Source organism: Daphnia magna, linkage group LG6, assembly GCF_020631705.1.
Source record: "Daphnia magna isolate NIES linkage group LG6, ASM2063170v1.1, whole genome shotgun sequence".
Classification (NCBI taxonomy): Eukaryota; Metazoa; Arthropoda; class Branchiopoda; order Diplostraca; family Daphniidae; genus Daphnia; species Daphnia magna.
Window position 1 is genome coordinate 10,246,268 of NC_059187.1, and position 27,142 is coordinate 10,273,409.

At 42.1% G+C, this 27,142-nt stretch overlaps 3 protein-coding genes and 1 long non-coding RNA gene across 6 annotated transcripts; 3 read left to right on the top strand and 1 right to left on the bottom strand.

Annotated features, from left to right (window-relative positions):
* Positions 1-10: 10 nt before the first annotated feature.
* Positions 11-2,022, bottom strand: LOC116924327 (guanine nucleotide-binding protein subunit beta-5). Its single transcript, XM_032930849.2, has 10 exons — positions 1,766-2,022; positions 1,565-1,701; positions 1,435-1,505; positions 1,326-1,373; positions 1,138-1,264; positions 923-1,066; positions 720-860; positions 558-654; positions 328-494; positions 11-243 (listed from the first exon to the last, which is right to left on the bottom strand). The coding sequence occupies exons 1-10, from the start codon at positions 1,869-1,871 to the stop codon at positions 232-234; spliced, it is 1,050 nt and encodes a 349-aa protein (XP_032786740.1). The 5' UTR covers positions 1,872-2,022; the 3' UTR covers positions 11-231.
* Positions 2,023-2,250: 228 nt separating this feature from the next.
* LOC116924326 lies at positions 2,251-6,812 on the top strand. Its single transcript, XM_032930848.2, has 13 exons — positions 2,251-2,501; positions 2,744-2,886; positions 3,030-3,186; positions 3,395-3,476; positions 3,555-3,712; positions 3,802-3,915; positions 3,980-4,168; positions 4,241-4,373; positions 4,453-4,483; positions 5,354-5,456; positions 5,535-5,639; positions 5,697-6,221; positions 6,295-6,812. The coding sequence occupies exons 1-13, from the start codon at positions 2,447-2,449 to the stop codon at positions 6,720-6,722; spliced, it is 2,223 nt and encodes a 740-aa protein (XP_032786739.2). The 5' UTR covers positions 2,251-2,446; the 3' UTR covers positions 6,723-6,812.
* A 10-nt stretch (positions 6,813-6,822) lies between these two features.
* LOC116924328 (zinc finger matrin-type protein 5) lies at positions 6,823-14,646 on the top strand. 3 transcript variants are annotated; one of them, XM_045174813.1, is made up of 5 exons: positions 6,823-7,110; positions 7,174-7,311; positions 7,382-7,548; positions 13,875-14,000; positions 14,157-14,646. In XM_045174813.1, the coding sequence occupies exons 1-4, from the start codon at positions 6,984-6,986 to the stop codon at positions 13,893-13,895; spliced, it is 453 nt and encodes a 150-aa protein (XP_045030748.1). In that variant the 5' UTR covers positions 6,823-6,983; the 3' UTR covers positions 13,896-14,000; positions 14,157-14,646. The 3 variants fall into 3 exon arrangements, with proteins under 3 accessions (XP_045030748.1, XP_032786742.2, XP_032786743.2); XM_032930851.2 differs by lacking the exon at positions 13,875-14,000 and having other exon boundaries at positions 6,963-7,110; XM_032930852.2 differs by lacking the exons at positions 13,875-14,000; positions 14,157-14,646 and adding an exon at positions 10,418-11,038 and having other exon boundaries at positions 6,963-7,110.
* Positions 14,647-19,733: 5,087 nt separating this feature from the next.
* LOC116933735 lies at positions 19,734-26,293 on the top strand. Its single transcript, XR_006647729.1, has 8 exons — positions 19,734-20,711; positions 20,912-21,149; positions 21,225-21,379; positions 21,465-21,836; positions 22,683-23,390; positions 23,465-24,110; positions 24,254-25,106; positions 25,180-26,293. It is a non-coding gene; the product is annotated as an uncharacterized LOC116933735 (long non-coding RNA).
* Positions 26,294-27,142: the final 849 nt, after the last annotated feature.

Sequence of the window (27,142 nt, forward strand, 5' to 3'; positions counted from 1 at the left end):
GTACTAGAAATTGTATATTCATAGAGTGTGTATTATCAACGCAAAACATTCATTACTCTTTAAAAATTTCGGATTTCTTTTTGTCAAATTTTTCATTTTTTTTTCACTGATTATTGTTTTGTGCAATAAAGACAGGAACTGCGTACGTCGGGAATGGTAAGCGAGAGATTGATGCTGCTAACTGTTATCTAAAACGTTGCCTGACTAGTATTACCATGAGATTCAAGTTTTTCAAGCCCATACCTGTAATGTAAAAAAAAAATTATATACATACATATAAATACTAAATGATTGAAACAATTGATAAGTTTTCAGTTATTTCATTACTCGGAGAGTAAAATCCCAAGAGCCCGTGCATATTGCTGTACCGTCAGGAGAAACTTTCAAACAAGAAACTCTATTTTCATGACCATATAGCATTGTGATCCTTGAACATTTCAGGGTATCCCACACATTCACTGTGTAATCGTTGTAACCCGCAAACAGGATTCGACCTGCAGTTGTAGAGGGGGTAAATGAAACGGTTCTTTAGAAAGTAGTACCATGTTGGAACTTACCGCTGACTGAGAAATCAACAGCATTGACACCAAATATGATACTTTCTTTGGTGTATACTGCAACTTCTCTATCCGCTCGTAAGTCAAATAGACGACACTGAAAGGATGAAAAATGGGCTATAGAAATACGCATTTAAAATCAAAGGAAAATCCAATATTCACAGTTGCATCGTCTGATCCTGTAGCGATTGCTTCTCCACTTGGATAGAATTTGACACTGTTGATATCCGCATCATGCCCTTCGAAAGCTTGCACTTTTTGACCAGTCCTCATGTCCCAGATCAATGCAGTTCGGTCACAGCCCTTGAAATAACAGAAGTTAATAAATATAGATGAAGATTCTATGAACGTGGACGCCCACCAACCCCTGAAACGAATGTATTTCCAGTTTCCGAAGGAGCCAAGTCAATCGACATCACATCGGCACTGTGTCCGTGAAAGCTCTGTAAAAGCTGTCCAGACTCAACATCCCAAAGGGCACAGGTGGAGTCACCACTTCCAGTTAAAATCTATAATTGAAATTTCCGCTAGTGAGTAATTCATTGGTTAAACGCTAAACAATAAAAAGAATGTTTCTTACTTGTTGGTCAGAATTTGGAAATAAACAACAGGACATGTATGAAGTGTGTGTGCCAACTGTTTTGCGCTTGTTAATTGGATCATCTTCCATACTCAAAGGGTAAACAGTGACTTTGTTATCCAGACCTCTGAATGAAAAAAATGCACATATCACATATCCTATTCCAAATTTTTGTCTAAACTACCTACCCACAAGCAACCAAGTTTCCAGAGGGTGCAAAGGCACAGGCCATTACCCTAGAAAATGCAAAAAATGTATGAGTTTTCTAATCAAAATGTTTGACAGTCCATTTCATACCAGGTAGTAGGCATTGTGACTGCATGTTCCTTATTTGTGGTGAAAGCATCCCAGACAATAATTTTTCCATCCTTTTAACTCTAACAAGTTACTACAAGATTGGTAAAGAATAAGAAGATATAGTTATTACCTGAGAAGAGGACACAATGTGTCGTTTGTCAGAAGACCAATCTGCGCAAAGGACTTTTGCTTGATGGCCTTTAAGCACCCGCCTTGGTTTAATGGAAAGTTGTGCCATACCTTCAAGACGCTGTGAAACTGTGGACACTGTTAGAAAGGCAACAAAATAAATAGGTGACTGATAGAGCATGCCAATAATAGATTTTTGTACAAGCCACATCATTAAGTTTTAGTCTTTCTTCATCCAGCCTCCCTTTAAGAGTTTCCATCTCCTTAAGAAGACCGTCATAGTTTTCACCGCTAACTTCAGTGGCCATTTCACAAAACGATAGTGATGCAGATTGCCAGTTTTCCCGCTACAACACTCAACCGAAGATGGTAAAAAAGAACGGGAAAAGAAGATTAAAGAAGGGTATTGATTGACCGAAACTAAACAACAATATAGAAGTACGCATCTAGCCCCGCCTTCTTGTTATCGCACAGGCGCAAAACACGTGTGTCAATAATTGGCCCGCCTTTTCTTGAGTCAGTGTAAATCTTTTCTCAATTCTTTGTAAGTGTAATTTCAATTGATTAATCGTTTGAAATTTCACATGATCTTTTGTGATTAAAATTTAATCTTTAAATTTTTGGTTGCATGTATTGTTAATTTGATTGAACAAATATTTTTACAATATTTTAAACTAGGCTATCAGCTATCAGCTGTTTGACTGGTGGTGGCGGCCATTACTGCGTCTAGGCGAGTTCGTTCGATTTCGAGTTTCCTTTTGACCGCACGCATTTTACTCCCAGTATTCCCCTTCTCCCCAGTATTCTTACTTCTCATTCTCTACTGTCATTAGATCCAACTGCAACTATAACTGTGCTCTAAAGAAATTTGTTCTACATATTCATGATGTCCAGATTCATCTTGTGTTTCTGCGTTGCCCTGCTGCAACTTGTCTCGGGTGAGAAAGTGTTATTATAAAGTGAAAACTAAAATGTTTAAAGAAGAGTGTACTAATGTTAGCCTGTGCTATTTTGAGGTCGAACACACCTTGAAACGCATTCGCTTACAAAACCTTGCGTTCAATCGCGAAAAGCCCCACTCTGTCCTAATTTATTCGTGGTCTTAATTTGATTTCGTCATTGTTATATGTTGCACGCCACCGCACTTTGGTTGTGATCTGGATTATGAAATAACAAACAGAGGCGACGCTTTCCGATCCGATTTACGAAGGCGATACCTGGGTGGAAAAGGATAGCCCACTAAGAATTGTCTGCAAGATTCCTATGCATGAGCCTTACACTTTGCATTGGACAATCAACAACGAACCACTTGATTTATCTCTGGTTCAAAAGCCTAGCTTTACGTTTATTGTAGCGGTCGCCCTTTTAGAGTAGTTTTGATGAATTATAACCACCCTATTTCAAAGTCCTCTCTTCCTGAGAGAAACGGTAATCTCATTTTTTGTTTTGCGATGGATGATCGATAGACCGGCGAGATAGGATACATTATTGAGGATGACTTCCTCGAGTCAGAGTCCGCGTTGTTGTCGATCTTGAATGTCCAGAAGACTCAGCCCCTCCACGCCGGGTCTTATCGTTGTAACGAATTCTCCTCCCACGGGCATCTTGTTCTGGTCCTGAGCGGTATACTTGTGCATATACATATCATATTGCAATGACGTGTATTTATTAGAGCCATTGTATGCCGACAATGTTTAAGCTTCAATCTGCTAGACTTTGGCCTGTTGACTGCAACAATGTGAAGCTTTTACCTTTTGTTATAGCTTTTTTAATTTCCTTTGTCTTGTTCTTCACCTTTTTAATCTCTTGACATTTATTATTTTTTCCATAGGTGAAGTAGTCGAGACTGGGTTCAAATATGGTCAGAGTGAGCTTATCTTGAATTGCTCTCTGCCCGACGATAAAGTCTCATGGTATGACTTTTTTTTTTTAATTATCTGGATTAGTTGAAATTGTTTTCTCACCCTAATACTTTTCCACCTACCTTTCAGGTATCATAATGGTACATTGGTGGTTGAGGCAGACAACCTGAAGCTGATACGTGAAAATAGCGTACACATGTTGAAAATTACAAAGCCGAAAATGGCACATATTGGCAGTTACACATGCGAAGGCAGTGGAAAGGCAGTCGCAGACTTCCGCGTTTCTAGTACGGGAAAGCACAAAATTTAAATTTTATTCACGGACAAGGACGTTTAACGTTACACGTTACTGTTTATATTTGTTTTACTTCAATAGTGGAGCCGGTTGTTGCTGCCTTGCCCACATCCTTCAACATTGTCGAAGGAGAGAACTTCCGCTTGCCGTGCGTTGTATACGGTTATCCAACTCCTAACATCGAATGGCGGCGAGGTTCACGATTTTGTTTTTGTTTGAAGTTTTTTTATCTTCTTTAACATAAAAATTATTATGGCAGAGGGAGAAGAAGGTCAATGGGAATCCCTGATTGCTGATGGTCATTTCATGTTCGAGCCAAACAATGAAGGAATCGCCAATGGCACGCTATTGATTGAAGAAGTCAAGCTTGAGGATCGCGATAACTACATGTGCTTTGCTTCCAACGATCTCGGCAACCACAACGGCACCACATTAATCCGTGTCATTGGTAACTTGTCGAATTTTCCGTAGATTTTTTCGTATCCATGTTACAGTTCTTTTTTTTTTTTTTATCCAACAGATAAATATGCCGCATTGTGGCCGTTTCTCGGCATTTGCATCGAAGTAATTGTTCTATGCGCCGTCATCTTTGTGTGCGAAAAGCGTCGAAACAAGAAACAATTCGACGAGTCCGACAATGAGCAAAACAATACGTAATAATTGCATTCCTCGTCTATTTTTTTATATGTTATCTATTTGAGTTACCCATAAACTTTTCTTCTAATCTATCAGGAAACACACTGGGAATGCCAAAGATTCGGAAGTTCGCAACCGCAAGTAAATACAGCGACTTCTGCCTTGCATTGTAGGAATTGTTGAAAGACAAGAACGCTATCTTCAGTGTGTTTCACAGTTGCCAGAAATATCCCATAGCAATTTTCAATTGTTTTTTGCATTTCTATTTGAATTGTCAGTCAGAAGAAAGACCTAATCCCTGTGTAGTTTTTCCAGTTGAAGGTTTAACTAGAAAGTCGATTTTATTCGACAACCTAAGCTATAATAAGTACTAATCTCTTTTGAAAATAAAAAAAGGCAAGTTTAATGGTTTGGTGTGACTGCTACATGGAGAAAAAGATTTAGGAAAACATGAATTTGTTTGTTTTTTTTAATTTTTTTCTTTTCTTATCTTTGGTCTTCTACATTGAAGTTTTGATTACCTCTAAACTTCACGTTCCTCTTTCCTCATCTTGCCCAATACCTCTTTATCTCTCCTGTGGCAGTTGTGCGATCCTGATTTTAAAAGATTCAACTAGTTAATGTTTTTTCTTAAATACACAACTCTTCCTCAATGTGAAAACTGTTTTATCCTTTAAGTATTTTTGTAAAGTAAGTTTGAATGAATGTGATTCCAGTGAAGCAAAGGAAACTTTATTAATTCCCTTGTCGATCTGGCTCCATTTTCGAAGATATGATTTTGGTTGCAAACGTCTTATTTCATTGAATAGCGACCGATTACAGAGACATCTGTCAGAAGGTTATTAACTTATCTGCGATTTCTTACGTGACAGACATTGTTACATCTTCCTTGCCAGTTGTTTATGTCTAGGAACCAATCCGTTTGATAAAAAAACTTAAATCATTCAAAATTACAATGTTAAATCTATCAGTAAGTGTGAGACATGGTCCTTCGCAGCGATCTTTTTATCTGTTGGAAAATATCGCGTCTAATTTATCCGTGGCTGACTTGAAGAAAAATATATTATTGAAAGCAGGACTGGACAGTCAATGTCAGCTAGGTTAGTAATTGTTTCTAATTCTTGGCTTTGTTGAGTTGTTTTAATTGATTATTATTTTGTTTTTGTTATGGACATTAGAGCTCATCTACTCTTGCCGACCTCTTAGGGATGAAGCCACATTAAACACATTGGAGCATGTTGAAAGTGGTGCCAAAATGATATATGCCACTGTTGTGAAGCCAGGTAAAGACTCATGTTGTGGTGCATACATACCTCATAGTCACATTCTTTTTAAAATAGCTGAGAGAGAACAACCAAAAAAACTGAATGCAGTTGAGCAGCACCAACTATTTTTAGCTTTCAGAGCAGCTGTGACGAATCCAAACTTTCGTCATACTCTGCAAAATTTATCGAAACCTGAAAACATACAGTCATTAACAGAAACAGTCCCAGGATTAGCTGATGATGAAATAGCTCTTTCTATGCTTCAAGATTGGGAACTGCTCTTGCATCTGGCTGACCCAAAAATAGTTCAAGTGCTAGTAGAGAAACATCCAGCCCTGGTCGATGCCGCAAGCCGCATGATGAATTCTGTTTCCGAATCTCTAGTCCCAGGTGCGAATCAACGACGAAGATCCAACAGTGCCGGGTGGCTTGCTAGATCTCTTGGTGCTGATTTAGAAGATGATGGCATGGACGAAGACGTCCCGCAAGATCAACCCAATTCAAATCAACAAACTAGTAGACCGCAAGCAGCTTTCGGCAGTGGAATCACACCAGCTCAGCTAGCCGCTGCCCTGAACTTTGCCCAGAATAGCATTCGCCGTATGTTTAAATTAAACTCTTGTTATTATTTATCCACTATTGACCAGTTTGAAATTTATAATGGATTAAATAGAGCCCTTGCCGTCGACAACAACAACCCAACAGCAGCAGCAGCAGCAACCACATGCTTCACCCGGAATATCCCTGCCACAGCCAGAACAGTCAACGCCTAGGCCACGCAACGATGGATTGACTCCGGAAATGTTTACACAAGCCTTATTGCAAGCCATGAATCAGATGGGAGGAGGATCTGTCAGTAATAACACTAGTGGAAATGTAGCTATGGCCAGCAGCATTGGAACTAGTAGTAGTGTCGAAGCCGAATCCCGTCGTGACGCCGATGATGATGCTCCTTTGCGAGATCAATTTGGTCGTTTTCTACCCCAAATGCGTGAGTATGGAATCACCGATGACAACCTTAGTCTGAGGGCATTACAAGCCACAAACGGTGACGTCGAAGCAGCGCTTAATCTCATATATGCCGGACTCGTTGACGATTAACTAAAATATTTTTTTTAAACAATTAAAATTGCTAAGAAATTAAAAAATGACTATAAGGTGGGGATGTCTAATACAGTTGGTGATCATTTGCGTTGGAGTCATATGCGTTTTATATCTTGTGAGAAGTTCAACCTTGCTCTCCACGCTTGATTTTTATTTCCTCCCGGTAGATGGTAGCGTCGTCTTAGTAAACTTTGCGATTTCGATTCTCCTTGTCGTGGTTTTAAATCGCATTTTTCTTCCAAATTGACGGGTCTAAACATGGGAAGGCGATATTATTGTGATTATTGTGATGTTAGCTTTCCAGACAGTAAGGAAGGGCGCAGAAAACACAATGACGGTCTTGTTCATCAAAAAATGAAAGATGCACACTTCAGGCAGTTTGCAGGTAATGTCTGAACACGTGTGCTGATTACTAACAATAAATTTTAATGAAAATATTATGGGGAAGATTCGCGGACAAGGCTAGCTCAAGAGCTTCAGAAAACTCCCTGCAGAAGATTTTTACAGGGAATCCCCTGTATGTTTGGTGATGATTGCAGATTTTCTCATCTTTGGCCTTACGAAGTTGAGCAACTGAGATATTCTGGTATAACTCTTTCCTGTATTTACCTGTCCCTAAATTACCATCTTGAAATTATTGACAAACTTAATTCCAGCTCAAATGGAAGAGATGGCATCTGTGAAACTTCCAAGTCAGTTGCTAAAAAATGAACAGCCAATTGAGGATTTTGTGAAAAGGATTGAAACGCTGGTCAAGGAAAAAGAGGTTGAAGCCACCAAATCCAACTCGCAGGCATGGTCGCAGTTTGAAACAACTGAAAATGTAAGTCATTATATTCAAAACATTTATTTTTAGTTTAGGGAACTTTGTCTTAGCAATGGAGCCCATAGTATTACTAAATAGTGAGGAGAAAAAGTGGAGCCAGTTGAAATGTTTTCCTCTTTTTTTCATTGGCTGCCTAATAACTGATTTTGCGTCGCATCCTTTTCTCATCTTTTACTCTGAGTGTTGTCATGTCTTTTGACATTTCGCCCTCGTTTTCTTACTAGTTTGCAGTGTCCTTTTATCTTTCGGAAAATCAAGTCAGGCATGTAATGTTATTACCTTGCCGAGTCCCGAGGGCTCGTAATGCCATTACGCACGCTCTATATAATTATAACATCAACTCAATCGCAATATTGTAGTTAATTATTAGCCGGGTACTGCTGTTGCTGAGTGCACCTTAGTGATGAAAGGCTCTTTTCATCTTCCGCCCAGTTCAAAATGCTCAAATTGAATGTTCTCCATGTAACACTGCATTTGCATAGTTGCTGGCGCAGTGACGTTGTATAGTTCGTCAGCTATTAGTTTAAACCCGTCGCTAATTTGGTCAACGTCTTTGTGTATTGCCTCGCGTGTCCACTTTGTCGTCGCCATAGTTTCTGCATCACTCCCTCAAACGTCTCCCCGACCTTCCAAATGCATCAACCCGGTGCAAGCAACAGCTCTAATCAAAATAGAGCTAAGCTGTCTCGCCATTTTGCTCCCAGTTCCATTGTTGCTATTGCTCCGTAGCGTCAAAAGAGCCATTGCTATGGAGCCCCCCTTATAGCATAGCCAGCTGTTTAATTACGAAGGTGGGCCTGCCTGATATGCAAGTAAAGAGTTGACTTGCCAGCAGTTAATGTGTAGTCCTTGGTGTGCGCCAGTTTCCTTTTATCTATCGAGTCGGTATCGAGTCGGTATCGAGTGAGTAGGTGGAGTGGGTGTAGGACGAAAATCCGAAATGTTGGCTTTAGATGAAAGGCGCTCGCATTGCAATTCCCTTATTTTATTTTATTTTTTTGTGTGGGTTATTTGAAGGAGAATGGGTTGCATTTGATCCTTGTCAAATAGACGGGCTGAGCAAATATCACGTTTGCCAACGACAGCAAACTAGGCACAGTATCTGACGATATTGCTGATGGGGAGGTTAAACAAACACACTGCTGAAAAAGTGGATTGTTTTTCGTGTTTTGTTGGGGTGTTTTTCGAACTGGAAAGCTCCATCTGTTCGTGAACAAAGTACCATTGTCAAACCACTAAAACACTTGAGATGAACGTTTGCTTGAACAGGTGGGTTAATGCAGTTTTATCGTCAAGGAAAATCGAATCGATCCGCTGAATGTTGAATCGTCATCGTGACGAGCAGTTTCGAGAAAAAAGAAGTCAACCGTAGGATTAGGATTAACAATTTCGCCCGTTCAATTAACTCGTTTTTCTACAGAACATCGGTCCGCGAATCTGTACATTTTCGAATGAACTTTTTGGCAACTGCCTGCACTTGGTCTTGGTCACATGTTGAATGCTATAGACATGAACTCATATTTCAGCCGCAACTATAATAATTATAGCGAATTGAAAAGGTTTCGCGCGAGCTGAAAAATGTGCGGCGTAGGCGAAAGTGTGTGGCACACTCTTCCTTTTTCGTGAAATGTGGCAAGAAAACGGGGGCGCGTGCGACTCGCAGCTTAATGACGTCTAACTTCGTTTTTAAAATAAGAATGTGTTTGCTCGGCAAAATCTGTTATTCTAGGGAAAACTGGCGAGAGAAAAGTGGTCCAATCAATCAAAGCGACCAATCAAAGTCCCTGGGCACGGTGTGCTTGTGTGGAAAATAGAATCTAGAAACCGATCGATGATGATGATGATGATGGGGGCTAAAAAAGAAGAAGAAGCGGAACAGCGTCAGTTGATTTTATTGGCTCCACTCGATCGTCTTTTTTTTTTTCTTTTTTTACTTGGCTGCTCGTAGCGCCTTCCCCCCTTTTTCATGTGAGTAGTAGCAAATCTGTTTGTGAATTGATCGAGTGAAGAGAATTCAATTCTCGTTCGTTCCCCTCTTTTGCTTTTAACACAAGAAGGAAAAGTCCCTTATTTTTTTGTTATTTTCCGTATCGAATGCACTGTACGTACAGCTAAAGCTACTTAACCAGTTTATCCCATCAGCTGCCGGCCGTCGTGTGTGTTCGCAGCCCGCGTTTTGTCGAATGAACGTCTATCTCGATCATATTTCGATCATTATCGAGTCGGCCGCCCCACTTTTTATTTTCGCTTTCACGTAAAAAGGAGTTAAAGAAAGACGGCAAGAAAAGTTTGAAGAATCCTGTCTTGGGGGGACGGATTCCGCGTGCAGTAAACAAGGAAGAGGAGATCTCTCAAATTAGTTGCTCGTGTCGCCTTTAGCTGGCTTTGGATGATTACGATGCGTCGCCCTTTTTTTCTTTCTTGATTCTTTATTATTCGTCCGTTGTCAATTATCTTTATGTGTTCAGTGGGGGTAGTGTGGAGAACGTGAAGGATGTGGCTTGCTCACTCACGACGTTTCTTTCTTCGTACGTACGTACTACTATGTGTGTGTCGACCCTGGTGGCCCCGGCTGGTTCTCTCGCCTCCAGTCGCCTCCGTTCGCTTCCGCAACTTCAATTATATGCCCGGCTGCAATCCCCCCCCGCCCCTTCCACCCTTCATACTCTCCCCATTGCTCCATCTCTCTGTTTGCTCGTTTATACAGCCAAAACCTATAACAGCCAGCAACAGCAGCAGCAACCCAATTTTCTGCTCAGTCCAAAGTCTCACGCGCGTCGCCCCACCGCTCCTAGAGCTCTGCACATAATGGCCTTTTTTCTCTCTCTCTCTCTCTCTCCCGCCATCTCTCTATTTCTACCTCTAGTCTAGAATGCATAATAGAAGCAGCAGTCGTCTTTCTCCGACGAGTCTTGCCTTTTGAACGGGAAAACGGTCGGATGAAAATCAGCAGCGCCGCGAAACAGATTTCCGGCCAAAGTCGCCATCGTTTGTGCATCAGCGCAGCAAGTGTCTGTCTGTCGGTTCATCATCCGCATCATCGTGGCCATCATCCTCCTTCCCATAGGCATTAACTAGTTCCACCTTCCTTTGTCCAGCACCCACCCTACCCAAAGAAAGGCGAAAGATTATTGTTGTGGGATAAACGAAATGATTTCTTATTGATTGAAGCATCTTTTTGTTTGTTTGTTTGTTTTTTTTCATCCAGAAAAGAAAACAAAAAAAATTTCATTTGCAATTCAATCAATGAAAAATAGAAAGCGCAGAGAGTGAGTGGGGTGGTAGCTGTTTGCGACGTCTATGACGTTGCTTTACTTGTATGGAACACGGGGCTTTTCATATAATCAACTGCGTTTGCTCATGGCTTCTGGCTTTTGTGTGTCTTATGTATGTATACGTACGAGTTTGAGATCAAACAACTTACTGCCCTGGTTTTGCGCTCTAATTATAAGCCATAGACATGGCCATAATACAATAGAGATCGAGTGCTGCACTGTTCAATCTCTGTGTGCACGGCACACACACACAAGATGTAGTAGACGATAGACTGACGCTCCTCTCTACGCTCATTGTATGGCCGATCCAACTAAAGTGGCAGGTGGGTCAGACAAGTCTATAAAAGATCTTGTATTGTAAAGGCTATTAGTCTTGTAATAATAATAGACAACATGGGGGAAGGAAACCCCTCGTGCGCCCCATATCATCATCGGAGCAGCTTCCACATTTAGCGAGACGTTCCAATCTCTGCCCGCGCCAAAGCGATGACGTAGTGCCAAAGCGAAAATGCTTGCCAGAAGAAAAAGGGCATTCACTTTTTCTCGGTTGCATTTTCCTCGTCGCCGGTGATGGTCGTGCAGCGATCGATAATATACGCACAACACAGAACTCAGCATCTTTCCTGTATAGAAAATCTCGTCTTCTTTTGGCTGCTGCGTTCTTTGGTCGTAAACTTTGGCCCCCGATACCCGTCTCTGTTTGTGTCTATAAAACTCTGAGCCAATATTGACTTTTTCAATCGAATTTGCCTACTTTGTATTATGGACACCAACCCCTCCCTCCTGGCCAGATAGATGGGCCTTGAGCCAGCGCTTCTGAAGACGTACAGGACGCTCGCCATAGAGCCAACTTGTGTTTCCAGGTGAATGTCGACACGAGTTGCAGCGGCTTCAAAAGTCTCTTTTCTTTTTCTTTCTTTCTCGATGGCATTCAAAGTCAATAGCGCCCATATATATACAGTATATATCTAAGATAATATGTAGAGATAGGAAAAGCTGTGTTATTGGCTTATTTGCATATCTACTTGTTGACTTTTGTCTCTCTTGTGGCCGTTGAAGAGCCTCTGAATCTGTTTTCGAATCAAATCCAACATGATGGCGTCTTTCTTCGAAGGCGTCCAACATTTAGTGCAGGTAATGCTCGATAGGGAAAGCGCATTGGGATGACGCGTGAACTAATTAGGCAATTGAATTCGAATAAGTGAACGTGAAAATGGGGGAGGGGTTTGATTGGCGCGGATGTGACATGTTCAATGCGCCATCACGATAGACGAGAAGAGCCCGACATCTTGTTGTGACAGACAGACACATCACAAAGAGCGGGAGGGTGTCGGCCGGATGTTGATCAAGTCGTCGCAAGCGGCTGCCAGCGACTGACGAGTTTTTCATTCTGAACGTCCCTTTATTTTGTGGATTCATTTCGAGGGGTGCCACAATTATTGGCACATGATTTTGAACAGAAACAAGTGAACGATCAAATAGTCATCAAATGGCCATTATTGACATTAGACGGTGCAAACTGTGGATCGAACTGGGAAATAATGAGCAGGAACTGACGCAACGCTGTGCGTGACAATCACCGGTGCAGCGTTCGAATCGTCCGCTCATGCACCCCAATAATAAAGGCCAAGGGACGGACACTGGCATCGATGTCTTATATATGTCGTAATTAACAGATCTCATGACACACACTACACTAGGCTATCAGCCTCTATACTGATTGTGATTGCTGCACAGTGTTACGATCAATTAGCCTAGTTAATATCTCTCGGAATATTTACAAATGCACCCCCATCCCTTTTTTTTTTTTTCTTCTGTTATCTCTCCATCGTCGTCCATATACAAACACCCGACTGTAGATTAGACACACAAAGGCAAATGGATCGCATTCAATAGTCAATATAGCGTAGCTACTTACTTGTGTACGGAGAGGATATGAGAGACAACACAAATGTGTGTAGAACGGGGTTCATTTCACGGTGGCGTAGCAAGTTGTTTTGGCCGTCGCTGTGCGTGCGTGTCTTTGATGGTCGAATGTGTTTTTGTCGCCGCTCGCGCGCGGAAGTGAATCATCATCAACGACGAATTGGGGAGCAACAATGTGTTTGTGAACCACCTGTTGCATGAACGTTGTGTACATGTCCTATTGGATATCCGACGGTCATTAAGACTCTGGGAATCAAATGTCAGTTGAATGGCATTATGCTGCCTATATTGCGTACGTAGGAGAATAAACTTGACGTGGGTCGACATGTCTGCCATAAAACGAGTACAACGGTATGCCAGCGAAAATAGACACTCGAATGAATAGCATCTAAAAAGGCAAAAGGAAAAACAACGTCAAGTTCCACACCCAACAACATCCGGATGCTGTTGCATGTCGTTTGTGTGTGTGTGTGTGTGGGGTCGATGTTCGATTGATGCCGTGATTCTCTCTCTCTCTCTCTCTGTGTGTCTGTTTGTCGCCTACTGGAAGCCAACAAGTCGGCAGGCACGTCCAGTATGCGCATACACATATCAAAAAAACATTATCTGATTCCACTAAAGAGAAACAGAGGGACTGAAAGAGAAAGGGGGAAACAAATGAGGATCCATAAGAGATGATATAGCGACTCGTTTCCCATCCATATCCACGATCATTCTTCTTCGCTTCATTTTCACCTATTGCTCTGTTGTTTGTCGTCTGCTGATCCTCCAAAAGAGAGAGAGAGAGAGAGAGAAAGAGAAAGCATGTCAACGCTTTCGACTGGTGACTTCCGCCGGTGGAAACGAATCACACCCAACTTGTACCACCTGATGCGCATCACATCATTCTTTTTATTTTATTTTATTTTTTTTTTTTTGGGGGGCCTGACTGTACCCGATGCCTAGCCATTGATTCAACTCTTTCCATTATTAAATCTTGCAATTGATTTGGAAAATTTAATACGTGTACTGCAATATAGGTGGACGCATGGCAAGGGTCACGTACTGTGTGAACTAGCACTTGCGTAACCTCATACATTTGAAAATCAATCTTTTTCCCATTTTCTTTGTATTGCGATGCAGATGAGACAAGCAGCTGTATAGTGGACCACGACCGCTGCGTGCATATATTTATAGCCATTTAAGCGGATTGCAGTGACAGGGCTCCGTCTAACCAAGAGGGATCTTTTCACCGTCTATTTTCTATACGTATGTAGCCCATATGTTATTCTTACACTATACTACATCTATCTATTTCACTGGCCAATAATATTAGAGCCCCCCTCCTTCGTAAAACCAGTGCAACTTTTATTTTTTTTTTTTTTTTTTTTTTTCGGTGGGGTTTCACTGCCTTTTATTTCACAGGTCGTCCGTTCAACGTGCGTGATCCATTTCACGACACGCATCGAAAACATGGTATTGCGGCACATTCGCGCCAAGCTCAACCACTAGATCTACTACATCCTAAGACTATACGTTGTCTCTTGTGTGCACAGACTGTCACTGTTCCCCTGTTTAAAAAATAAATAAAAAAATGAAAAGAAGAAGAAGAAAAGAAACTGTGAGAGAGACAAATGAGGGCGCTGAAAAAAGAAAAGAAAGAAGAAGAAAAAAAAAGGTGCCACGACGACCGCTTCATATCGATCGACACGATGGATACGTTTTTCCTCTTTGCAAGAACGCTGTCAAATGTATAGATGGAGGAGCGTGCTGGATGCATGTGCCGGATGCGTGCGGAACAAATGCACCGATCATTTATTTAAAAGGATATTTATAAAGATTGGACGGTCGCATTTGTTTCGTGATGGATTGCGCCAGCTCGTGACTATTATAATAAATGCATATTATTTCTTGGGATTTTGTCCTTTTCTCTACGCACTGGGCTGATTTGAACAGGCGCCAATGCACTTGCCCCGATCGCCCAGTCCTTCTGCACTCGTCGACTGGCGCCATTCAATGCCAGTCCCAATAAAAACGATGAATGAATGCCACTATTTATGCATATTACGCGAAACACCCCGTCAAGTCGTCTGTATTTATAGAACGTAAAAATAAAAAAAGACAAAGTAGTTGGTCGTAACAACTCGTCATGTGCGCGTCGAAGATGGTGTTATTGAACACGTCGATGGCCCAACTATCGTAGATCTGTCGAAACTAGGCAAGTTTTGGCCAAAGAAAAAGTGTGGGCTACTGTGTGTTGTTCTTTTCAGAAGAAAGAGAGAGAAGCCTAGTACGCAACAGCAGCCGAGTCGTTTTCGGGCCGTGTCCCATTGTACCTTTGCTTGGCGTATTGATCGCAACCGCCACTACATCCAGCAGCTTTTCTTCCCTCTGTGTGTGTGTCTGTGTGTGTGTAGACTGCATCAGAGTGTATATTAGATACGTATATCTGCTTGTAGTGAGCGAGACGGAGAGAATGAGCAAAGGCAAAATGATCAATCACCAAGTAATTAGCAAGTTGCAGCATTTTTGGTTCGTTTGTTTGTTTATTCCCTTTAGAAAGAGGCGAAAACAGAAATGGACGAGCAACAAGTAAAACGTTGTACATGGTCCATATTAGATCGTCTAGATGACGAGGTTCGGCTAAATCATGGCGCAAAACGAGTTTCATGGCGTAAAAGATGCCATTTTGGATGTAGCCGAATGAAACGCGGAAGTTGGACGAATATCGATCATGGCAAATAATTCATCAAGTCCTCTTCGCTTGGCTAGTGAATAATGTCTTGGCATATACAGACACGTTCGAGACGACGTTTTTGATGGATGATGCGACCAGATTATTGATTTCTAGTGTATACTTTGTATAGACTTTTACAGTATTGCCTACGCCTCTAGAATATACGTAGATATAGAAGAATGGACTTGCATTGTTTTGAATCCATTTGCGATCGAGCGATACTATCTCATCTCCATTATCGTATGACACACTGTCACCATCATAACGATCTACTATTTCTTGTTGACCAGTGCAACAGCTCAAATAATCAGTGGATCGACATGCACAAAGACAGATGCCTAATATAAATGGCCGCCAAAAGGTATCCCATAAAACAAGGCCAAACTAAAAAGAATGGCAAATCAAAAGAGAGAAACAGATACTGCAAATACTAGTAGAGAGTAGAGATGTATAGAAATGAAAGAGGGGGAAGGAAGAGACACGTACGCCGAGTACACATATAAAGGTAGTACACCGGCTTTCATCACACCGAAGGGCAGAGAGGGTGGAACATATTAACGTGGGGGGTTGCAGCAGCAACAGGACAAGGGAAAAAGGGGGGAAAGAAAAAGAAAAAAGAGGATGTAGAAAGTAGAGAGAGAGAGAGAAAAAAAGAGGAAGTAGATGATGGACATCAACAAGCAAGGGCGTGAGTTGGTTGTTGCGCAAACGCCGACCGGTTCCCTCTCTCTCTCTTGTGCCCTGTCATCATCATCAGCAGCAACAACTTCCACCCTGAAAATCTCCTCCCTTTTTCACGGTCGTATAAGCCTCCTCCTCCTCCTCCTTTTCCAACGGGAGGGGGGAAAGAAAAAGAAACGCGTCCGCGTATATATGTGTGTCTACCGACTCGCTTTTGGTGGTAGACTGATTCAGGAGCCGAAAGACGACGGAGCAGCACCCCCTCCGTCGTCCACGGGGAGGCCAACGCTTTAAAATCAACAACTGCACTCGGTGGAGAGCACAGTCGACCACCGACAGCACAAGTTTCCGGGTCTTGCCCCTCTTTTCTCTTGTCTACCGCGAAACGTAGCAGCAGCAGCAGCAGCAGCAGGTGGGGACGGCAAACAGCTCCAGTCTTGCGTCGTTCTGTCGCTGCCGATCGCAATTCGACCAGTTTTTGTTTTCTTTCTTTGACTGGGCCATTCATCGTCTTCTCGTCAACGACGTCACACACACACAAACAGAAAAAAAAAAAGGTCCAGGTATTTTTCATTTGAAACATTTTCGATGCGTGTTGCAAGGCTGTATATCCAGTGCTTTTCCACGTCTAGAAATAGGCAACAAATCGAGTCAAATTTGATGGCGTTTTCTTTAGTGATTAGATGGACGAGAATGTTGCATTAACGTACGGACGAGGCCACGACCCTTACGGACCTGTGCATAATAGATGCACTTGAAATTAAGCAAATGGAACAGCTGAATAATAGAGAGACCGCCACGCTGCAGTAGAAATCAATTAAAAGGCTCTCTCTTCGTGAATAAATGGAGACAAAACAAGTTGACTGCGAAAGAGATGAAAAAGTTGCACCTCTTTCCATTTGTCTGAATCACGCACGTCCAGGGGATTCGATTCCTGCCTCTGCTCTGCAGCTCCAACTGCTTTTTGCTTTCGTATTCAATTATTGAAGATGCAATCCGATCGACGAAACGAGAGCCACGTCGTTGCTGTTGCGACTAGGCACTTTTTCTTTCCATTATGCACCTGCCTTGTTGGATATTTCATGGCCCGCTCCCTTTTTGGGGCTCATGTAGGCAATCCTCGTTTATTTATTAGACAACTGCCTCTGTCCCGTGTTCATCCTCACATGTATACATGGCATGGGTAAGAATATGTTTTTCGTGCATGGCTAAGAATATGTGTTTCGTATATACCAACGCATCGTCGATGTTTGGAATACAACATCAAGTGGAGTTGTAGGTCTCGACAGGTGTCGTTGAAATCACGCCTTTTCAACAAAATCATTTAAGAATCGATATCTAAGAAGTATTTCATCGTGCAGCAGCCCATCAAGGTGTGTGCCGTGCTTGTCCGGGTTTCGCGACGCTCGAACGCCGTTTTAAAGTCCGTTCGTTGTCGACGAAACCTGCATATCGCACGGTCACTCTCGTCTCTTCCTCGTCGACTTATTCAAATACCTATAGTTTTAACGGACGCTAGTTTAGGTTGTTTTCCCGTTTTCAGTTGCACATCGACGCTGAGCGAATGTCGTGAGTAAGCGTCAGCTTGTCTCTAATAAAAAGTGGATAGAGTGTTGCTTCTCGTTGTTGTGTGCCTGTACGCGTTCACATGCATATGAATAGATGAATACCCTGAATGTGTAACCCAAATAACAAACGTCCGCAGCACTTGGGGGAGCAGGGATGGGGTGGGGGTGGACATGTTTCTACCGATGCGTATATATACTCTATATAAATGTGTGTGTACTTTCTACTGTACGTGTGTACATTTATGGGAGCCATGCTACGGCTGTAGAGTCTCGCATGTCCAGCAAGACCATCCAGGTAACCGGAAACCCTGTTTCTACATCCCGTCATCGTAGGGTGGATGTTTGTTTGCTCTTCTTCCAAGTTTGCTTCGTTTACTGTACACATATAAAGACGAAAGAGAGAAGAGACGCCTAGCAGCTCGTTAGTCTTCAGCCATCAGGCGGGATTCTCGCTAACAACGCAAAATGAAGGTGGAAAACTAATGAGAGATGACAATATTTGAGCCATCACAGAGTGGCCGGTGCTTTGTACGTGTAGGTCTATACATCTCAATCAAACGTAGCATCGCTTCTGTCGGCTATTACACAACTAAATACTTAAACCACATCAGTAAATTTTCTTTTTTCACTGATCCTTATGGCAACGTGATCGACAGGTGACGTCAATGGCGCCCCTTGTTGAACCGAACGAAGAAACTGGGGCTCCTCTCAGCGACGACGCGAGCAGAACAGGAGGAACAAGACAATTCCTCGTTGCCAAATTCAAATGCCAGAAATAGGAAGACGTAATCGCGCTGCTGTTCTCTCTTTTATGTAGTGTGTGTGTGTGTGTCTAGAGTAGTTAGAACATCTCACGGCCGCTGGAGCGACGAACAAACGCAGCAGAGCAGTAAACCAGATTTTGCTCGCTCCTCTCTTGTCTTCTTTCTTTTTTCGTGATTTAATAAGAACCAAAAATTGTGTGTGATGATGTGCGTTGACTGTCTACGTGTACGAAAAAAAGATGAAGAAAGAAGAGAGAGAAATGTCTGTTTCCGTGGATGCGAGTAGACGACGACGACGAGTTGACGGAGAAGTTGATTGAATCACACAGCGTCTCTATCCTTGTTTCCATGTTTTTCCTATTTCGACATTTCTGCCGAAGAAGAGCATCCGTTTAAAAATCAAAAAAATCATAAATTGCAAAAGGAGAAATACGAAAGGGAATCATCAGCTGATGACGACAAAGTCGACAGCCAATCCACCAAACGGATTGATGTGTTTCATTTCCTTTTTCTTTTTCCTTTTTCACATTTCTTTTCCAGCCCGAAATCATTTCCAATTTCTATTAGCAGCCGTCAGAAGCAGTGGACCTTTCTCCCCCCAACCCCCCCAAAAAAAAGAAGCATTACAACTCTTATGATTTAAGAGTAAAGAGGATAACGTTTGATTGAGAAGGTGAACACACGCACGAAAAAGAAGAGGAACACCTTTTCTTTCACTATCTGGCAAGCAAAAGAAACAATCATACGATGACATCCAGTACTAATCCGGCACTTGTACTATATTATACTATTCGTTAACCATGACTCATCCCCGATGTGTAGACGCAAATCTTTTTGTATTGCCTGATGATGTGGCTGTATTTAACATTGTCGAATATAACCGGTGGATCGACATCCAACACGATGATTCTGTACAATTGTCTTTGATTTTCCGTCTAAAACAAGCACTTGATTTAAGTGTGAAGCAAAAGAGGGATAAAAATAAATCGCAACCAAATCAAAGTAATGGCACCCACGACTAAAAAGAGGAAGGGTTTGAATATTTTTCTCAAAACATTTTGGTTCAAAACTTTTGTTTTCGTATACCCATACCTTTTGCTTTTGTCTTTTCTCCGTGTGCTAATTGAGGGAAGGCGGCCATCAAAAGTAGATGGGCATTTAAATAAAGAAAGGATGGGATTAGGACGACAGTGGGCCGATAGGTTATATAAGAAAAACTTGAAAACCGATTCGCATCGCAGTCAAAGTGTGCTCGGCCAGCACGACGCACGCTACCAGGTGAATTCGGTTGAATTTATTCATTATCCCTCGCGCCCAATCATCTTCGTTTTATTGTCCAACACATTTATCTTTGCAAAGATTTTCTTTTTTTACCAGTGCCAGTCATTTCCTTTTCGTCGTAGACTTGCTAACGATGAGCTCTTTTGTTTACTCAATCCACTGCTGTGCAAGTCAAGTGGCGTTTTGACTCGTCAAGTGATGGTTTCACCACATGAATGGAGGTCTATTAAAGACGAGTAGCATTTCTCATCTCGCACTGTTTTTCGAGCCACACGTAGCCAAATTAGCCTTGTTTTCCCCTCTTGACGTAGAATTCAATCGCCTTTGGCCACAACATTCATTGTCTATTATAGCACTTTTGCCGTGTTCGCTGTTGCGTTCGTTCGTGCACGTCCTTTTCTGGTTTCTTTCACACGGTGGTGGATATTGGCTCACGACCACTTATTCACGTTTTTATTCGTCTGTTTCCTCTATATTTGAATTTTGGATGCTGTGGAATAATGAGACGAGAGTCGGTGATGTGGGATACACGAAGGGGGGAGAGAGCCTTACGTTTTATGCAATTACGAGATGCTCTGCTGCCTCAAGATGTAATTATTTTTGTTTTCTTTCCTTCCTAATTTATTTCTTTCCGCATTTGCCTACACGGCCGTAAGAGAGTATGGGCTGAAAAGTTGAGTCAACATTTCTGTGCTCGTTAGCGTATATTCGAATTGGGAGAGCAAGTTGCGCTGATACAGAAACAAAGATGGCGGTAAATGTTGGGGGAAGATGACGACTGTTTAAATCAAAGATGAAGTTGTGTTCAATTTATTTACTATGAGAGACTGTAGGTTTTTCATGCTGTTGAACTTTTGTGCCTTTTTAAGGGGTTGTACATTGCCTGGCAGAGTGTGCCGGAGAAACCGGTGACAACCAACGAAAATGATGTGCGACGGTTTATTAACAGGTAAAAACGCCCACCTTTTTTTTTCTCCTTGTTTTTCTAGATCCTTGAGTTTAAAAGCCCGTCTTGTTTTGCGTACACCATATATTTTATTTTAGTGCAGCAATTTTTGAATTAAAAGGGACAGAGTTGCGCGTACATTCTGGTCGTTTAATCTCGACAGTATTTAACACCAAAGTTCCACGTCTCTTCACTTTTTATAGGCCCCCGTCTTACAGAAATGTAGACGAAGCTGCTTTAAATGATGACATATCCCAAACTTGTTAATAGGCGCGTGCGATGTTGCTGCAGGTTGCACACAACTTTTTCTGCTGCAAGAAGAATGTAGGGGGCACAGATGAAAGGCCGGAGACAACTTGGAAAGATGTACGTGAAAGTGAATGCGATGTGGAATGGAACGACAAAAGAAAATGTGCATCCGCTTTGTAGATTATGCAGCAAGTAAATACCAACTCCATTTCTTCAGCTTTATGACAATAAGGACATTGTAGGCTGATCAGCTGAACTTTTGGATAGTGTGCTATTTTTCTTTTAGAGCGTATTAAACTGCTCTAAATTATGTTTCGGGAGATGTGCAAGAATCTTGTGAGCTGTTTTCCTTGGTGGACGTTGATGCTGTTGCCAACTGGAACGAATACAAGGTGAATTATTGTACATCGTTGTACGATAAGGTAATGTCAATATTTCTGCCACCCTATTCGTATAGTCTAGTGAGTGTACAGAGACATGTTTATCAAACTTTAGCTTCACATTCAGTATTCCCATCCAGATTCCAGGAAATGATAGTTTAGGAATTAAACTTTCAATAACTGTGTATACCAATGCTTTCATCCGTTTTCCGAGGAGGGGCACCTTCTTTTGTTCATCTTTTCGCTGCGTCGATGACTGGATCGATTGCGTTCTGTGCTTGGCCCCGTCACGTTCGCCTATACTTCCGTGAAAACTAGAATTTATAGGCAACGATGAAATCTTTTTCTCTAATCAATGAAATCATTTATTATTATTATTATTTTTTTTTCGCTCTCTATGGATTTTGGTGGCAGCAGCAGCGACGGGAGCGAGTTGATTTAGTAGACAGCGATCGACCGCACAGAGAGCAAAAGCTCAATGCGGATACGTGTGCCCCAGGTAAAGGTGTTTATGCCTTTATATAGCACATATACGTACGTATGTTTGTAGACTTATCTTTTTTACTTATGAATCTATCAAACACGTTGCTTGGCAACTGGCGTGTAACCCTCTTATGTCGTTGGGTCTACGGATGGGATTAGTTTGTGGTCGGCCAGTACAATCTTTTTTCAGCCGAATCGATCGCGGATGTCTATTTTGAATAAATGATGGAAAGCGTTACTCTCACTCACCTGTATGGCTTTATACGCAGTTGCCTCTGTCAAGATAGTAAAGTGTTTGCGTGGTGCAATCATTCAGTGCATTCGAGTGCAATTAGCTTTGTTTTACCTGGCTCTCTATTATTGACGTATAGTGCCTTGCAACGCAGTGCAGGGCGGAATTTATAGTGGCAATCGTATACGTATGTAGTCTATGGGTAGGACGTGATATAGAAATATAGTCGAGATCATTCGTATTAAAGGGCATTCCGTTCTTTGCGTTCATGTCGGACATTCGGGATTCTCTATGATATGGTTGATGCTGCGTTTCACATCATTTGCATGTGAATCTAACTGTATTGTGGTTGTTTAACTTTTATTATGATTTTAATATGCCTAGTCGTGATTCACGCTGATCGGTGGATGTTTCATAGTGGTTTCTATATTGATTCCCATGGTCGATTTCACTTGAAAAATCCCCCGAAAAATGAAAGGTTATCCCATTCCTTGTAACGAGAAGTAAGGGGACTTGAAAGTTAGGAAAAGAGTGTGCGCTATAACTTTTTTTTTATTATCTCGTGTTGTATACGTAAAAAGAACTTGTTACATGGTCTAATGTAGTGCCCCCCGCTTTTTCTATATGCAGGTGTTTTTCGTTTGCTGCTTTGGTCCGGGTACACATTGGGGGATTATGATGGTGCAGCGACAAGAGACTATACACGGCTACTCGCCGGAACATGATCCGCTTCCTTGATGTCCGGGCTGATGTCGTATACAGTATAGTATATGACGCATTCGTCAATGGCTGCGTCGGCAGCGAAGACGGTGCTGGTCTGCGACACAAATGGAGCCATCAAACAACAGCCATCGGCTTACTATTTTGTTTTGTTTTTGGCTTAGGTAAACTAACGTGGCAGAGACAGCCTTTCACTTGTTTTATACGCACTAAGAAATGATTTCATTCCGTCATTTCCTGTCTATACGCTTGCGTACGCCGACTAGTCAAGACGGTCGTCTTAAAAACATCGTATTTCTAAAGCTTTGATGAGCAGAATAAAGGTCAGACGACACAAAGCTCACAATGAAATGCATTCCATTATCGAGTAGAGGGTAAAGAAATAAGAGTGTTTGTGCTGACTGTCCATGGTTCTCGGATGGAGTGCAACACTCACGACAGAAAGGAAAACACGCAACTAAAGTCTATTTGCTCAATGTATTAGGAAATAGGGAAGAGGGATTCCCCAAACGCCTCATCAAGACCAACAGTAAGAATAGAATCTTATTGGATTGTTGTCGTACAGCAACGGCCGTGCGACATTATTTTAAGACTCTTCGACGAGAAATGGAATGTCAGGTACTCTTTTAATCTACTTAAATAACTAATCCCCCTCTCTTTTTTTAATGGAATCTTACATCTATTTATTGTAGGATGAGTTATTTCGGTCTAGAGTTTAACTGAGTTTTGTAATCGCATGGTAGCCGCTGAAATGGGCCAATTTCAAGTCAAATATTTGTGCAAGATCATCAATGTCATTTTTAGAGATCCGCTGGAGCTGACGAAAGACAATCACGTGCTGATGGGAATGAACGCAATCGGCAAAAGTGCTCCGTAGAAAAGAATAAAGAGGGACTCGTGGCGAATAACATCTCATCTGTATAGAATGGCAGGGTACAAGAGCATCGCGGATTACTCTCAACAAAGAGGATAACAAGGAAAAGACGTCAATGATAACACGTTTGCTTTAGCCGAGCAACAATATAAAGAAAATGCAGTCGGCAAAGTTCTACGTATTTGAGACTCTCTAGACGCGCCTCCTGCATTGTTTTCATTCGTTGGCGGAGCTTCTCGCGTGTAATCGACATGTCAGACCGAGTGCAACGCCACGACAAACAGTTTAAATTTGAACGAGACAGCAGCACAATTTTATTCGAAAAGAAATGAATGCCAAGTTGGCATTGCCTTCCCCCGCAGCATTGGGTTATCAAAAAAACGTCAACTTTGTCCAAATGAATTCGCCCGGCTGTTGTTGTTTGCCTCACTGCAAGGTGCTACCTATGGAACACCGCCAGTTGGGTGAGTTCTAAACGTAAACGTAAAACACTTGACATTTTTTTCCTTTTTTTTTCTTGGCAAACAGCGTGAACGCGTTTGTATCGATTTCTGTTACGATGTTCTTCTTCATTGGTCAAATGTAGCATTTTTTTATTTCAATGCAGACATGGATGCGATTGGCCGTCTTTGTATTGATCATCCACCTTCTGTAAATAGCAAAGGCTCAATAAATATTCGAGTTCAGCTGCGTCATGACAGGTAAAATTGAAAGGTCTTCTAAAAATGTTGGAGCTGATCGGTACAAGGCCGACTGGCACAGCTATTTTCATCTCGTTTTATTCCAATCTTGTGTCAATCAATATGTTATCAATGTTTGCTGAAAATGTGTGAGATTCTAGGGGGGTTGGTGTGCACGTAAAGGATCGTCTGCCCTAACGATTAACGAACAAATCAGCAGGTACAGGTGAATAAAAAAGACGGTGCAATTAGCGCAACAGAAGGTGGCTGACTACGAGTCGCGACGGTTGGTGAATTATAGGCAGCTCAATCAACCATATAACAAGGGGAGCGTCACAGTTTCCATCCAGGCCAGTGATTTTTGCAGCCCAGTGCTGCACCCCAGCATCTTCCGCAGCCGATACGAGGCTTAAAAAAAGAACTGCGTGCATTGTAACTATGGTATATAACTCATAGATGTTTTCTTAAATGTTGTTCAAGAGTCAAATGAAAAAAAGAGGATCCCTGTCGTTTTTGATACGCTCCGGTTAGCAACATGAAAGCCAATTAGTCATCAAGAATGGCTCAACTTCGAAAGGTTCGCATGTTCTCGGTATAGTTCATTTGAACGCAACTAGTCACAGCGCAACACGAAAAAATGCGATTTATTTCCCCCCCTTTAAGCATTTCTTTTAGGCGTTCGCCTTCATGGAAGGGCTTGTATAGCTGCAGTGACGTATCAGCACTTTGTGGACTAGACTAGGCTATTGCCATTTGGCTGGTGGGAACGGTGAACGGAAAGTGAGTTTACCTGTTGAACACGACGTCCTTGTTGTCAAGTATACGCATTAGACATTGTCAACTCTGCTTTCAGAAAATCGCACCTTGTAGCCATCGACGGCTCATGATAAACTGCGACGCACACAACTAACCAAGAGACAAAAGCTGTGTAGAGGCTAAGAAGAATCATCACGTACCGCATATCCAACTAATAACGCAAGAGGTTTGATTCACTTAACCAATGAGATGAAATTTGCCTGAATCGCGGTGGGGCATTGTAGACGATGTCGACGAAAAGACATCAAGGAGGGATAACAATGGACCGAGCAAAACACGGACGTTTATGTACGAATGGAGAGATGCTTTAACGAGATAAGTATACGCTCGCAACGTTACGTGCGGAGTAATGAAAGGCGAGACGACACACGTTCAATCCGAGTATTTGGGCTTCAGTCACAACGAGGCTATCGGTATATCCAACTCGTCAGATGCTGAACGCGAGCAGCGTGCACTTTCCCGCTGGCCTGTACACACGTGTACAGTACAGTACATGGCATAGAGCAGAACGTATTGATTGGTGATGTCGGCCATAAGAGCTAAAAAAAGCACTGCGTCTCTCGGCGTAACCAAACCTTTCGGCCGTGCTCATCTGTTCGTCTGTACGGTAAGACTTTTCCTAAAAATAATTACAATTTTGGTAATTCCTTTTCAAAAAATCATAAACGAGAGGTGTTGGTATGAAGCCAAAAGAAGCCACCGATTATTTTCAAAGAGCTGAACTATGTAGTCTACATCAATATAGTTGAGGCGTTTGATAAAAGATGGATGGGTTAAACTCTGTTATTGCTGCGTGCTCACATTTTGCCAGGAGAGAACGAGAAACAAAGGGAAAAATGATCGTGTTTTGCAATATAAAGGAGCCGGTGCTGTACTCGGAGGACGTGTGTGACGCTTCCGCATCTCTCGCTATACGTCACGCGTTGTTCTGCTGTGTTGCATCGGGGCTAAAAACTTGGCACTCACGAACCGACAAGCATCGCAAAGTACCAACGCGCCTACGACCATCACCCCTCCTTCAATGCGATTGCATGATGCTCATAGCCTCTGATGCAGATAGATCTATTTCTCAGGGTGGCCAGTGCTCCAACACAAGGGAACCGTTTTCCTATTTAAATGATTTTGTTAATACACAAATATTGTATTAACAATATTGTGCCCATCTATACTACGCACAAAACTAGACCTACTGTATGGCAGATTTATATAGTAGACTATATGCTTAACAGAGATGGGTTTAGACTTGTGGGATTCAATGTGTCTCCTGTCGTTTTTCTTGTTGTATGGGACGTAAAAAGAGAAAATCAATAATGAGGATGGGGAAAAAAAAGAGAGAAGGGATTAGATCAAAAAATCCGTCTTTGATGTCGAATCACAATTTTTGCGTTTTATTCATACAATCGATTCCTTGCCAGTTATTACCTTAACATATATCATTGACATCAAGTATTACATGGACTACAAGAGCAGCGAGAGAAGCCTCCGTTCCCTCTTGCCCGCAGCAACAATGGATTGGGGTAAGAAAAGGTGGATCCCCCTGAAAAGCTTTGAGCTCGATAGATTTGCCCTACCTTATATTGATATGCAACTGATTACGCCTAGGTGCAAGCCGCTAACAAAGACCACATCTTTTTCTAGATGACATGCAAAACGTCTTTTGCCTTCCCGTTTTGATGCCATCTAATTTGATGAGATAAAGTTGCTTGATCCATTACGCTAATGGCTGTCGTTTTCTTTTCCGACATCTGTATGAACACGGACAACCATTTCGGAATATGGGGTGATTGATGGAAATGCAATCACAGAAATGGAAACCTATTTCTGAATAGCGTGTGATGTGCAGTTCCGCGTGATCTCGATGTCCTCATCACCCGGAGGCCTTCGCGTTCATCGGACAAGGCGTATCGTTCATCTCTCGCTCATATCGTCCATGTAATTGCATGACAGTTGAGATTTCGACGGTAGACACCAACATGGGCATTCTTGGACGGGGTTTGGTT